The sequence below is a fragment of the Pan paniscus genome, chromosome 3 (genome assembly GCF_029289425.2).
Source record: "Pan paniscus chromosome 3, NHGRI_mPanPan1-v2.0_pri, whole genome shotgun sequence".
Taxonomy (NCBI): domain Eukaryota; kingdom Metazoa; phylum Chordata; class Mammalia; order Primates; family Hominidae; genus Pan; species Pan paniscus.
Window position 1 is genome coordinate 25,377,349 of NC_073252.2, and position 15,493 is coordinate 25,392,841.

At 36.9% G+C, this 15,493-nt stretch overlaps 1 protein-coding gene across 2 annotated transcripts in view; it reads right to left on the bottom strand.

The window, feature by feature from the left end:
- Positions 1 to 15,493, bottom strand: part of SEPSECS (Sep (O-phosphoserine) tRNA:Sec (selenocysteine) tRNA synthase) — a 41,196-nt gene that overhangs the window by 10,709 nt on the left and 14,994 nt on the right. For both annotated transcript variants that reach the window (XM_003826835.5, XM_055111252.2), the window contains 2 exons: positions 15,034 to 15,163; positions 14,802 to 14,893 (listed from right to left, as the gene is read on the bottom strand). In XM_003826835.5, coding sequence (XP_003826883.1) covers positions 14,802 to 14,893; positions 15,034 to 15,163 — 222 coding nt within the window. The remainder of the gene's footprint in view (positions 1 to 14,801; positions 14,894 to 15,033; positions 15,164 to 15,493) is intronic.

A 15,493-nucleotide genomic window follows, 5' to 3' on the forward strand; every position in this document is an offset into this window, starting at 1 on the left:
TGAAATTCATCAACCTCCCATAGGCAGAAACAAATCTCACAGGCAGGAAATGCCTTTTACAGAGCCCTACCTCCTACAAACCACCTAACAACAACATAACCCACATCCATCCTTCATTTATCCTCAAGCATATATTCATGAAGCAAAATTTTCTCCAGTTTACATATTTCAGTGGTGAAGACAATTTAAAATATTATTCTATCTACTTTGGCAGCCACATTAAATGCCAATGTGGTCACATTTGTGAATAAGCTGAACCTGAGGAGTACTTAATTTGTACTCAAGTTAGCTATTTCTGAAAAAAGAGAAAATGTTTCCTAAATAACACCCCTAGAGGGTGCTTTTAAACTTACTGATGCATACATGGCTATTAAAAAGTGAATTTGCTCAATGTTCAACTTCTAATACTTTAACAAATTAGTTTTTACCAGTTCTATCAATCACTTGCTAATGCCACTAGAATTCCTTTTGAACTGTAGGTAATATTAGGATAGTATTTTTAGACTACGAGGATAACACTAAAGTAATTAAATCTCGTATCACTAGTATGGGAGTAATTAGATTTAAAAAAAATTTGAAGCAAGTTCACATCCATCAACAAATATTTACAATATGTTTACTCTGTGTAAAGGGTTATAAGTAAACCAATAAGCAAATATGTTTTAAATATCTTAAAGCACAATAGGCTGAATTCTATAATATTCCACATGTTAAGCTCCTAAATGCTCTCCTATTAATATTACTACATTTTAAAAATATCATTTAGGAGACTATACCACTATCCTACACTAATACTTAGCTAAGCAGTTTTTTACCTGATATATTAAAGCTACTACCAAACCTGTACTGTTTTTTGCTACAGTTAAATCTATAACTGACATTTATTATAAAATACTTCTGTAAAGAAAGAAATTTATAAGCAACCCAAGCAAATGTATATAGAAAGATCTTACTTAAAAGAAATGAAATATTATTGATTTTCCATGTTCTCTGTGCTGTATTTAACTTAATTTTAAGAGACTTTTCACTAGAGATAAACTGAACTGTACACCTGAATGCTAATGTCAGCTATATTTCTAGAATAAAAATACAAAACTTTACACCACAGTTCAAGATGTTAATGGAAGAGAAGTTGAATTATATTAAGCATTATCTTTCATATGGCCTTTTGCAAATTGATTTGCAGTCATGAAATCCGACATCTAGCCTGTCTCTCCCAAAATCCAAAGATGTGCATAATTCACTAAATTTTATGTGAAACGGTCTTATGTAATTACACCTTTGGAAACATACTGTTTCATGTTATAGGATAAAATAAAAATGGAACCTCACATATTATTACAATATGTTTCACAAGGCAGGTAATAAACCAAAAGAAACATACCCAGTAGTCTACTATTTCAAAGATAACATGAATGGATGGATGGATGACCGAGAGTAGGTAAATACTGAAGCAGACAGATGTCCATATTGGAGGAAAACAGTACTAAATATGACATGCTGCTGTCTATGACTGTGGCCAGCTAAAAGGATCCAGGAGCAAGTGGCGAATCTTGCCTCAGAGGCTACACCCATCTGCATTCAAGTTGTTAAGGCCCCATATGTAGGCTTGAAATCAGATGCTTCTGCAGAGATTCAACTACTCCACTTACAGGGCTGCAAATCTAGTAGTGTTTTCAAACTTAGCTCTGCTATAAGGACACTGAAGTGTATGATGTTCTTTTAAAACTTAGTTTGTCCCCCAGTTTTTAGCTCACAAATTCCAGCCACTGAGCAGCCATAGTGCTGTTATTCTTCTTCCACTTATCCAATTCAGCAGATATTTGCAACAATAAATGATTACCTGCCTTCCCTGTTCAGCAAAGCACTTTTCTAAAAGGAAAGCTAAACAGAATAATGATCTTCTCCAGAAGCAAAACAGAAGTGAGGATAAACTTCTAAGACCATAGACTTTCTTTCTGCATAGACAAACTAAAAGATACAGTCTTACATTTTCACCTCTCTTTTAAAAGGGGTTAAATTCATGGTTATTTCTCCCCTCAATGAAGCAAATGTGTTGATCAGGAAGGGGATAAGGGCAAAGAGGCTCAATTCACACACAGAGCTCCACTCTCTCTGATCCTTTCACCCTTCAAAAAAGAAAGCTTAAGAAGGAATGGCTTCAAGCTGAGTTCTTGTCTGCCACTACTGTGAAAAAGATAAAGCCTTTTCTGAAGAGATAGAGCTAGATGAAATAACCTCTAAAAATATCATTGTGGTGAATAAGGGCATAGAATGAAAAAAATTCTAAGTTTTCTTCTAACATTCCTTTTTTTAGTACACAATAACACCAATAATATAAAAAGGAGCTCTCAGTGATGGTATATAAATAGCTCTGGCTGGAGCAAAATAGCTTTGCCTCAGCTTCTCCAGAGCTGAACCAATAAACCATCACGATTAAATTTTCACAGTTCAAAAGCAAGTCCATTTAAACAAAAGAGGCCCTTATTTCTGCAACAAATCCAATAAAAAAACAATATTTATGCTACATATATGCAATTATGGTTTATGGAGGACATCCACATTTTTCAACAGAGAAACCTGCCTACTGAATGAAGTTGTTAAAAAAGCAAACTTTAACTTACAGTGACAGAGTTCTCAAATGGGCATCGTAATACTTTGAAAATTACTCCTAGAGATATTCTCTCTTGTAAATTCTATACAGAGAATTTTAAATAAAACCAATTAGTACATTAGAGAGCTTTTGGGGTTTTACATACCTCCACTAGAGTGAGAGGGTCACAAGATCATCATCTTTATGGCTCAAATGCCTAGCACAGGGCGAGTGATCACTCCCTCAACAACAGATGAGTGACTGGAAGCAGTGACAAGAAAGTGGTAAGACGGAAAGCGCACAGACTTTAGCATCACACAGACCTGGGTTTCAATGGCAATTCTGGTACTTATAAGTGGTACTTGGGCGAGTACTGAACTCCTCTGGGCCTCAATTTTATCTGCAAAATGGGGATAATTCCTACCTCATACACTTGCTCTGGGTATTACAGGAAATAATAAGTACAATGCATCTAGCACAGTTCCTGGCATACAGCAGAGACATTCATAAAAATGTTAGCTCCCCACCCACCTATTTTTCCCCTAGCCTAAAAGAGTTCTCAGGATTAAAAAAAACTAAAGTTAGCTAGCAGGACTCCTACAGACACATGATAATACACTGTAGCTATAATCCTGTTCTTGTCCTGTTCCTGTTTATTCTACTCTACTCTATATATCTAGATAAAAGGAAAAGAACAAAGTTCTGAATGTTACAAAGAGAGTTACCTCCTGACATCTGAGATGAAGGCATCCAATTCATGAATACTACTCCAACATAAAATTTCTCCCATAAAGTGTTTACCCAGTGATAATAAAGAACAAAGTCCCAATGAAACTGAGCTGCCTGCTGGATTCATTTACTAGCTGAGCTACATATTCCTGCAGGTCATTCTCAAAGGAGATGGATTTTCACTCATGCTAAGCAAAATGTACACATGCATGGGCCTTTGGAATCAATCATCTACAAGTAGTCAAAAATCTTAAAGTCAAAATCCTAAATGTCACAAGACAGAACATCAAGACATAACAGAAATTCCAAAAAGATGACAAAATCCCTAAAATCAACAATTCCAAAATCTTAAGGCTAGAAAAGTGCTTCTGCTAGGCAAGAAGTACAATGCCTGTTATATACAACAGGTAATCTCCATTCCTTTTCACAAGTTTTTGACTATATCCATATAGTTGAATATTTAGAGAAATGTTTCTATAAGAACATAGAAATATACAGTAGATTATTCCCTTAAAAAAAAAAAAAAAAGGCTTGGTGCAGTAGCTTATGCCTGTATCCCAGCACTCTGGGAGGCTGAGGCAAGAGGATTGCTTGAGCTCAGGAGTTCGAGGCCAAACTGGGCAACATGGCAAAACCCTGTCTCTACAAAAAGTAAAAAAAAAAAAAAATTTAGACTGGCATGGTGGCGTGCACCTGTGGACACCAGTTACTCAGGAGGCTGAGGTGGGAGGATCACCTGAACCCAGAGAGGTCAAGGCTGCAGTGAGCCATGATCATGATACTACACTCCAGCCTGGGTGACAGAATGAGACCCCATCTCAAAAAAAAAAAAAAAAAAAAAAAAAGGGCATAGAATTCACAATGGAAATCGGTATCAAAATATTATGTGCAACTGGACACAGAGGTACATGCCTATAGTCTTAGCTACTTGGGAGGCTGAGGTGGGAGGACTGCTTGAGCTCAGGAGTTCAAGCCCAGCCTGGGCAGCATAGCAAGACCCCATATCTTTAAAAATGTGTGTGTGTGTGTGTGTGTGTATAAAATTTGCTTTCTGACTAATTTTCCAGAAAGACACTTATTCTATATAAAATATGAGATGATTATACAACATTTGATCCAGGTGTTCTTAAATACCCTGTGTTCATACATTCAACAAACATATGATGAGCATCTACTATATATCAAGTAAGGGATGCTAAGAATAGAGGGATGGATGGCAAATTCCAAGGGGGCATTAGTCTACCAAAGTACTCATAATTAAGGACCAAGTTTCATTTCAGACACATAATAGTAATTTTTTAGAAGAGTACACTCAAACTCTCAGTTTAATTTGCTAATTAAATAAGTTTAACTATAAAATTACTCAAGACTTACATTAGTTTATTGTAGTAAATATTGCATATTATTATTTTTACTTATGGTTTCAAAGTCAAGAACAAAAGCAAGAAATACTAAATAACATGCTTATTTGGCATTATAATGGCAGCATATAGAAATCTTAAAAGTGTCACCCCTCAGCAAATGCAAAAGAACTGAAATCATAACAGTCTCTCAGACCGCAACACAACTAAATTATAACTCAAGGTTAAGAAACTCACTCAAAACCACACAACTGAAACTGAACAACCTGTTCCTGAATGACTCCTGGGTAAATAACGAAATTAAGGCAGAAATAAAGAAGTTCTTTGAAACTAATGAGAACAAAGAGATAACATACTGGAATCTCTGGGATACAGCTAAAGCAGTGTTAAAAGGGAAATTTATAGCACTAAATGCTCACATCAAAAAGCCAGAAAGATCCCAAATTGACATTCTAACATCAACTAAAAGAAGTAGACAACCAAGAGCAAACAAATCCCAAAGCTAGCAGAAGACAAGAAACAACCAAGATCACAGTGGAACTGAAGGAGACAGAGACACGAAAAACCGTTAAAAAAAAAAAAAAAGTCAACGAATCCAGGAGTGGGTTTTTAAAAAAAATTAATAAAAAATAGGTAGATTGTTAGCTAGACTAATAAGAAAAGAGAGAAGAATCAAATAGACACAACAAAAATGATAAACGGGGTATCACCACTGACCCACAGAAATACAAACAACTATCAGAGAATACTATAAACACCACTATGAAAATAAACTAGAAAATGTAGAAGAAATGGATAAATTCCTGCATATATACACCCTCCCAAGACTGAACCAGGAAGAAGTTGAGTCCCTGAATAGACCAATAACAAGTTCTGAAATTGAGGCAGTAATTAATAGCCTACCAACCAAAAAAAGCCCAGGACCAGACAGATTTACAGCTGAATTCTACCAGAGGTACAAAGAGAACCTGGTACCATTTCTTCTGAAACTATTCCCAACAATTGAAAAGGAGGGACTCCTCCTTAACTCATTTTATGAGGCCAGCATCATCCTGATATCAAAACCTGGCAGAAATTTAAAAAAAAAAACTTCAGGCCAATATCCCTGATGAACATCGATGAAAAAATCCTTAATAAATTCCTGGCAAACCAGAAGCACATCCAGCAACACATCAAAAAGCTTATCCACCATGACTCAGTAGGCTTCAACCCCAGGATGCAAGGCTGGTTCAACACACGCAAATCAATAAATGTAATTCATCAAATAAAGAGAACTAAAGACAAAAACCACATGATTATCTCAATAGATGCAGAAAATACCTTTGGTAAAATTCAACATCCCTTCATGTTAAAAACTCTCAATAAATTAGGTATTGAAGGAACATATCTCAAAATAATAATAGCCATTTATGACAAACCCACAGCCAATATCATACTGAATGGGCAAAAGCTGGAAGCATTCCCCTTGAAAACCAGCTCAAGACAAGGATGCCCTCTCTCACCACTCTTATTCAACATACCATTGGAAGTTCTGGCCAGGCCAATCAGGCAAGAGAAAGAAATAAAGGGTATTCAAATGGGAAGAGAGGAAGTCAAACTGTCTCTGGTTGCAGATGACATGATACTGTATCTAGAAAACCCCATTGTCTCAGCCCAAAAGTTTCTTAAGCTGATAAGCAACTTCAGCAAAGTCTCAGAATATAAAATCAATGTGCAAAAATCACAAGCATTCCTATACAACAACAAACAAGCAGAGAGCCAAATCATTCATGATTTGGCTCTCACAATTCACATTCACAATTACTGCAAAGCAAATAAAATACCTAGAAATACAGCTAACTAGGGAAGTGAAGGAACTCTTCAAGGGAAACTACAAACCACTGCTCAAGGAAATTAGAGAGGACACAAACAAATGTAAAAACATTCCATATTATGGATAGGAAGAACCACTATCATGAAAATGGCCACACTGCCCAAAGAAATTTATAGAGTCAATGTTATTTTCATCAAACTACCGTTGACATTCTTCATAGAATTAGAAAAAAACTATTTAAAAATTCACATGGAACCAAAAAAGAGTCTGTATAGCCAAGACAATCCTAAGCAAAAAGAAAAAAGCTGGAGACATCATACTACCCAACTTCAAACTATACTACAGGGCTACAGTAACCAAAACAGCATGGTACTGGTACAAAAACAGACACATAGGCCAATGAAACAGAATAGATAACTCAGAAATAAGACCACACATCTACAACCATCTGATCTTTGGCAAACCTGACAAAAACAAGCAATGGGGAAAGGATTCTCTATTTAATAAATGGTGCTGGGAAAACTGGCTAGCCATATGCAGAAACTTGAAACTGAACCCCTTCCTTACACCTTAGACAAAAATTAACTCAAGATGGATTAAAGACTTAAATGTAAACCCCCAAATTATAAAAACCCTAAAAGAAAATCTAGGCAATACCATACAGGACACTGGCACAGGCAAAGATTTCATGATGAAAATGTCAAAAGCAATTGCAACAAAAGCAAACATTGACAAATGTGATCTAATTAAACTAAAGAGCTCCTGCACAGCAAAAGAAACTATCATCAGAGTGAATTGACAACCTACAGAATGGGAAAAAATTTTTGCAACTTACCCTTCTGACAAAGGTCTAATATCCAGTCTACAATGAACGTAAACAAATTTACAAGAAAAAAAATCAAGCAACCCCATTAAAAAGTGGGCAAAGGACACGAACAGACACTTCTCAAAAGAAGACATCCATACAACCAACAAACATATGAAAAAAAGCTCAACATCACTGATCATGAGAGAAATGCAAATCAAAACCACAATGAGATACCATCTCATGCCAGTCAGAATGGTGATTATTAAAAAGTCAAGAAACAACAGATGCTGGCAAGGTTGCAGAGAAATAGGAACACTTTTACACTGTTGGTGGAAATGTAAATTAGTTCAACCATTTTGGAAAACAGTGTGGGGATTCCTCAAGATCTAGAACCAGAAATGCCATTCGACCCAGCAATCCCATTACTGGATATATATCCAAAGGAATATAAATTATTCTATTATAAAGATACATGCACATGTATGTTCAATGCAGCACTATTCACAACAGCAAAGACATGGAATCAACCCAAATGCTCATCAATGATAGACTGGATAAAGAAAATGTGGCACATCTACACCATGGAATACTATGCAGCCTTAAAAAGAAATGACATCATGTCCTTTGCACGGACATGGATGGAGCTGGAAGACTATCCTCAGCAAACTAAAGCAGGAACAGAAAACCAAATACCGCATGGTCTCACTCTAAGTGGGAGCTGAACAATGAGAACGCACAAACACAGGGAGGGGAACACCACACACTGGGGCCTGTCAGAGGGGTGCAGGGGGAGGGAGAGCATCAGAAAAAATAGCTAATGCGTGCTGGGCTTAATACTTAGGTGATGGGTTGACAGGTGCAGCAAACCACCATGGCACACGTTTACCTATGTAACAAACCTGCACATCCTGTACATGTACCCCAGAACCTAAAATAATATTTTTTTAGTCTTAAAAGTTACTATCTATATAATAAAGTATACTTTTAAAATGACTTATAATTTTGTATAATGGTCTTATTGTTAGTTATAATATATTCCATTTATTTAGTTTAAAAATAAACTTAGGCTCATGCCTGTAATCCCAAGACTTTGGGAGGCCAAGGCAGGAGAATGGCTTGAGTCCAGGAGTTCAAGACCAGCCTAGGCAACATAGCAAGACCCTATCTCTATTTAAAAATAAAATTAAATAAATAAATAAAATAAATTTATGATTTTAGCCAAATCTGAGGAGTGCTCAATATAAAACAAAAAGCAGCTAAGAAAAAAGAAAAAAAAATCTAAGAAAAAAGACTACAAAAGATCAGAAATAAACACAGATAACTAATGTTATATTTTGAAGTTTTGATATTTGGGATATTTATGCATTTCATCTCAAATGCCATAAAATATTATCTACCTATGTATAAGTGTTAAAATGCTATGACATTGTATGTTTCCTCTCCAAGTTTCTGTTATATATACAAGTGACCTATGTGCCCCAAAACAAGGGCTATCAAACATGAATCTGCACCAAAATTCATCAGGAAAACTTTGTTAAAAATGCAGTTGTCTAAGCCCTCCTTCTGACCTAATGAATCTGAATCTACCCTAAAGGAAAGCTAATTTTATAAAGTGACTCAAAACATAAACTCTCAAATAACTGCATAGTACTTTGCTTTCTAGACTCAGTTTAAAACACCCTTTCATAGTTCCACAGTTGTACTAGCCATCAGTACTACCTTAGGACCACACCACGAATGTCAGTGAATAAATGCACTGTCTTTTCTCCAGGGAGCTTTTACCTGACCCTTCCAGATCTGGGGTAGGTGTCCCAGCTGGGTTTGGTAATAGATGCTCTCACACACTCTTGCTTTCCTTTCATAATTCTCATCAGATTTGTAACTATTTAATATCTAGATTTCCTCCCAAAACTATAATTTCCATGGAGGTAAAGACTAAGTCAGTCTTGTTTGTGGATTTAGCTTTAGGGCCTACACATAAATATTTGTTTGAATGAATAAATGAATGAGCAGGGGCCAATACTATTTTTAAAGGAGTTTGAACTTTGTCTTGTAGGCAACCAGAACCCAAAGCAAAACAACTTGAAGAAAGTTGTGTCTTTTTTTTTTTTTTTTTTTTTTTTGAGATGGAGTCTCACTCTGTCGCCAGGCTGGAGTGCAGTGGTGCAATCTCAGCTCACTGCAACTTCCGCCTCCTGGGTTCAAGTGATTCTCCTGCCTCAGCCTCCCAAGTAGCTGGGACTACAGGTGTGTGCCACCACACCCAGCTACTTTTTGTATTTTTAGTAAAGACAGGGTTTCACCATCTTGGCCAGGATGGTCTCGATCTCTTGACCTCATGATCTGCCCACCTTGGCCTCTGAAAGTTGTGTCTTTAGAATATTAACCTGGCACTGCTCTACAATGTGACAAATTAGAGTAGACCAAGATGGGGGAACAGGAGAAGTGTGAGTAAATTACTGTAACCATGAGGTGGGATGTGGTAAGGACTTAAATTAGGGAGTGATAGCAGTGGAAATGGAAAGAAATGAATGTTGGAAACATTGTGAAAGACTTAATGATATAAGGGCTTAAGGGTATAAAAGGAATCAAAAGTATCAGCATTAGAAAGTTTAAAACAGAGATGGGAATTTACTGCTTCATCTCACAGCCCAGTCCACAAGCAGGCATGGCTGGATAGAGTCTCAAATGACTTAATTCTGTTTTTCTTCTTATAGTCCCTAGTGTTGAGAAGTCTCTCTTGGCATGGCTAGAAATACGGCAGCTGACAGTTGTAAGATTATATCCTTACAGCTTACTATCTGCAAAGCAAGAGGTCCTGTCTCTAAAGGATCAATCAAATCTACTGGAAGGACACTATCTCCACATGCCTGTGAACCAGGCTAGCCAGATCATCAGCCCACCATATGAAAGAGGAGGGACACTGTAATTGATAGACTCAGCAGGACCACCTGGAGTCAGGGAGGAGCAGTTCTCCAATGACAGTGATTCTGCACAAGCAAACAACATATATCCTCTCTAAAATATAACTGAGCTTTTTTGGCCAGAGTAGCTAGATTTATTCACTGTTTTTGTCTCCTTTAGATATCAGTAGACCCATATCTTGAGATTTACAGCCATATAAATCCACCAGGCTAGATTATCTTCTATATTTAAAAAGGCAAGTAGAATTTAGAAGTTAAGACAGAGAATAGGAGACCCAATTGCCTAGATTTCATTCCATATTCCACAATTCACCTCATACATGTTACTTCTTGATTTCCTATGAAAATGAGGACAACAATACCTCATAAGAATATTTTAAGGATTAAATGTATACATAAAAATGTACTTAGAAGAGTGCCTTCCACATAGTAAGTGCTCAGTATTACGTGTAATTATTTCATATGTATATAAATGTATAAGGATGTATATGGTATTTGTATAAACACAAACTTTGCATGGAAAGACTATGTTAAGAATGATTTTTACATGAAACCTTTCTAACTAATGGTCAAATCTTAATGCTCACCCTACTTGACCTATCAGTGCCATCAGCTATGCTAATCACTCCCTCCTCCTTAATACACAGTTGGTCCTCCATATCCATGAGTTCTGCCTCCACAGCTTCAACCAAGTGTGGATTGAAAATATTTGAAAAAAAAAAAACAAATTGCATCTGTGCTGAATACGCACAGAGTTCTTCTCTTGACATTATTTCCTAAACAATACAGTATAACAACTACTTATGTAACATTTACATTGTATTCAGTATTATAAGTAATCTAGAGTTGATTTAAGGAATACAGGAGGATGTGCATAATTTATATGAAAATACTATGTCAGTTTATATATGGGACTTGAGCATCTAAAGATTTTGGTATCTGAGTGATACCAAGGGATGACTTAGGACACCATTCTTGGTCTTCCTCCTCACTGAATGTTCCTTCTAAGTCTCCTTTGCTGGTTGCTTTTCTCAGACCTCTTAATGCTGTAGTGCCCAGAGCTCAGTCCTTATACCTCTTTTCTGTTTACACTCACTCTCTTGCAATCTCATCTAGTCTCTTGGCCAATTAACTCCCAGATTTTTATTTCCAGCCCAGTTCTCTCTTAATCCTAAACTTGTATATCCTACTCTCTACTTTGCAACTCTATCTTAAGGTCAATTCAAATTCAATTTTGTCCAAAACTGAACTCCTAGTCTTCCCCCAAAATCTACAGCTTCCCCATCATAGCTAATGGCTGTTCCATCCTTCCAATTGCTCAGGTCAAACCTGACTCTAACCACTTCTTATTACCTCCACTGCCACCATCTAGCTCCCAGCCAATATCACTTCTTAACCACTATAAAAGGCTCCTAACAGGTATCCATCCAGCTTCTGCCCTTGCCCCCCAATCTATTATCAATGTGAGCATTCAAAGCCTGTCAGATCATTCTACTCAATTCAAACCTCCAGTGGCTCCCTATTTCACTCAGAGTATGAGGCACGGACCTTACTGTGGCCTAGAAGGCCCCACATGATCAGCCCCACCCTCATTACCACCCTGACCTCAACTCCCACAGTTCTCCTCCTTGCTCTTTTTGCTCCAGCCACACTGGCCTCCTTGCTGCTTCTCAAATACGCAAGGTCCACATCTGGCCTAGAGTCCTGATACTGGCTTTCTGCCTGAAACGCACTTCACCATCATATGTGTATATTCCCTCAAACTTCAAGTTCACTCAAATGTCACGGTATTGGGCTGGGCACGGAGGCTCACGCCTGTAGTCCCAACACCCTGGGAGGCCAAGGTGGGGGGATCACATGAGGTCAGGAGTTCAAGACCAGCCTGGCCAACATGGCAAAACCCCGTCTCTACTAAAAATACAAAAAATAGCCAGGCATGGTGATGTGTGCCTGTAATCCCAGCTACTCAGGAGGCTGAGGCAGGAGAATAACTTGAGCCCGGGAGGCAGAGGTTGCAGTGAGGCAAGATCACGCCACTGCACTCCAGCCTGGGTGACAGAACGAGACTCCATCTCAAAAAAAAAAAAGTCACCTTCTCAATGAGGCCTGCCCTAATCACTATATTTAAAAATCAGTTCCCACTACCACCTCATCATCCCAAATTCTCCTTATTCTTGCTTTTGTTCATAGCACTTTTCACCTTCAAGCAAACTTTGTAATTTCTATATTATGTTGCCTGTTTATTGCTGGTTTCCCCCATAGGCAATGTGTGCTCCTCAAGAGCAAGTATCTTTATCTACTGTACTGACTGCTATATCTATATGTATCTATATGCCTGACACATGACATGTGGTCAATAAATACACAGTAAGTTAAATGTTTACTCGAATCTTATCCCACATTCAACTTTACCTTTGCATTTCCGTACTTTAGACTACGCTATTTTAAGTGGGCTTATTCAGATGCAGGGAGGGAAGCCAAGACAGCTTGATAAGGGTAAAAATGGGTATGAGGTAACATGAAACTGAAGAGACCATTGCGTTAAAAAGAAAAACTCAAATTTACAAAATGTCTAATTTATATTACCAGTATGCCTTATACTGGATTACTAAATTACAGGCCAGTTCCCATGATTATTATGTCCAAAGTCCAGGAAGTAACTCTTTTAAGAAATATTCTAGACTCTTTTAAGACTAAAAGTGGCCTGAGATATCAATTGTGTCTTTCACAAACGGGGAAATAAAATCTTTAAAATTTTTCCAGGACGAAACGACTAGTTATAGGAGAGCTAAGAACCACTGAAACAACTAAACTCTCATAGAAGCAGATGACAAGTTTTCCTCATCTATAGAGAGTTGTTATCTGACATATGGATCTGTTTTCTTGAAAGATTTGCCACAGTCTTCTCTTGGCTACAACAATCTACGACCATGAATGATTACAATTTGGAGTTTATAAAACCAGAGTTTTATTCTTATTGTATAAAAATTCATTGTCAGACTTACTGAGGTACAATTCGCTCACACAGTAAAATTCGGGATGTCTGTTTTTTAGGTGCCCACTTCTATGAATTTTGACAAATATATACAGTCATGAAACCACTACCACTATCAAGACATAAAACGTTTCATCACCCTAAAAAGTTCCCTCCCCAATCCCTACCCTTTAGCAACCATTAATCTTTCTTCTTTCCTTATATTTTTTACCTTTTCCAGGATGGCATATAAATGAAACTGTACAATATGTAGCCTTTTGAGTCTGACTTCTTTCATTTAGCATAGTGCATTTGAGAGTCATTATCTTGTTGCATATTTCGGTACATTAGCCATTCTAAAAGGTGTGTAGTGGTATTTCATTGTGGCTTTAAATTTGCATTTCCCTAATTACTAATGACATTAAGCATCTTTTCCTATATCACATAAATCTTAAGAAATGTCCTCACAATTAAACAATTACTATCCCATGGAATGAATTAGTAGGGGAAGGAAGACTGGGGTAAAATAGAGCACAAGATTTTTAAACTTGTTATGTATTCATCCTAAGGCTATGAGATCATCTATGAGATAATACATATGAAAATGCTTTAGAATATATAAAGTACTATTATAAATATAAGGGACTACAATTGTTATTAAGTCCTAGAAAGTTATCAGATTTAAAAACTGCACCAGAGGACTCACTCTCTCCCAGATAGAAGATGAATAAAACACTGCCTGCCCTAGCTATACAAGCTCTGTCTTTTGGAGGTGTCCTGAATTAAGCTAGTTGTGTTGGAGATAAAGTCATGTTTTCAAATATAAATGTAACTTCTTTTCATAACCAATATAACCAATGAGTTCAGCGTTCAATAATGACAAGAAATAGGCCAGGCGTGGTGGGTAACATCTGTAATCCCAGCACTTTGGGAGGCTGAGGCAGGTGGATCACGAGGTCAGGAGTTGGAGATCAGCCTAGCCAACATAGTGAAACCCCGTCTCTACTAAAAATACAAAAAATTAGTCAGGTGTGGTGGCGGGCACTTGTAATCCCAGCTACTCGGGAGGCTGAGGCAGAAGAATGGTTTGAACCTGGGAGGCAGAGGTTGCAGTGAGCCAAGATCGTGCCATTGCACTCCAGCCCAAGACTCCGCTCAAAAAAAAAAAAAAAGATAGAGCTAACTTCTGACCTGATTCTTCCTCTTGTGACTGACATCTCACTCTTAAACAATTTTCAAGTTTCCAAAAACTAAAAAGATGACTTGTCCATTTGTCTTTTAAGAGCTTCTACCTTTAAGTACCTTTAAGTGATATATGAATTGAATTTTATTGAATAAGAGTCCCTAATGCAGGAGTTTCTAAAAAGTAAATAAATAAAAGCAAAATCACCTAACCAAGATTCCTCGTAATATCTGGATAGACAGGCTGACAAAAAGTAATAGGAAACCACCTATGGTGGTTCCAGATCTGAATAAATACTGTCGGACCATACTAGATGTCTCCCTCCCAATGCAAGAAACCAATAGGCAGAAAACACCAATGATTTGGAGCACAGTTCTAGTCAAGAATGTTATTCGACACCTAAAGGGAAAGCTTACCTTTCTTTCTTTTAGTAGCTTCTTATAGCCATTTGATCCAAGTGACAATAAAGTAATAAGGACATCTAAAGAAGGTGAAGCTGAAGCTCTTCCTGAAATAAGAAGGATAAGTTACATTAAGACTGTGGTGGGGGGGGGTAGCTTTGGAAATTAAGATTTACTACAATAGCCTATGTACAAATGGATTTTTGTTTGTTAGCTACTTTTTCTGAAAAGCAACTTATTTATTTACCTGGATACATCTTGCTGATTTCCTGAATGAAGGAATCATTAAAGCCAGCAATTATAGCACCACCTACTGGAACCATAAAATTTTTGTCCAAGCTCTGAACAAAAGCATCTATTCTACCAACTCGAGCCCCCTGGAATCAATATGATATTACATATTAGTTGCTAGGAAAACAGACAACTGCTATTAACAAACAAATACCACAACAAAAAATTATAACTATTTGAGTTAATTAATATATTAGCCTGATTTAACCATTTTACAATATATACATGCATCAAAACATCAAATTGTACACTGTAAATATATACAATTTTTGTCAACTCTACCTTAGAATAAAAATAAACACCATTAAAACAATGCATGGAAAAAACTGAAAATTTTTATTTTTATTTTATTTGGTTGTAATAGTGCCAAGAAAATGTTTTTAAGTATTAAACCAAAATTTTTAATGGTGCCCCTT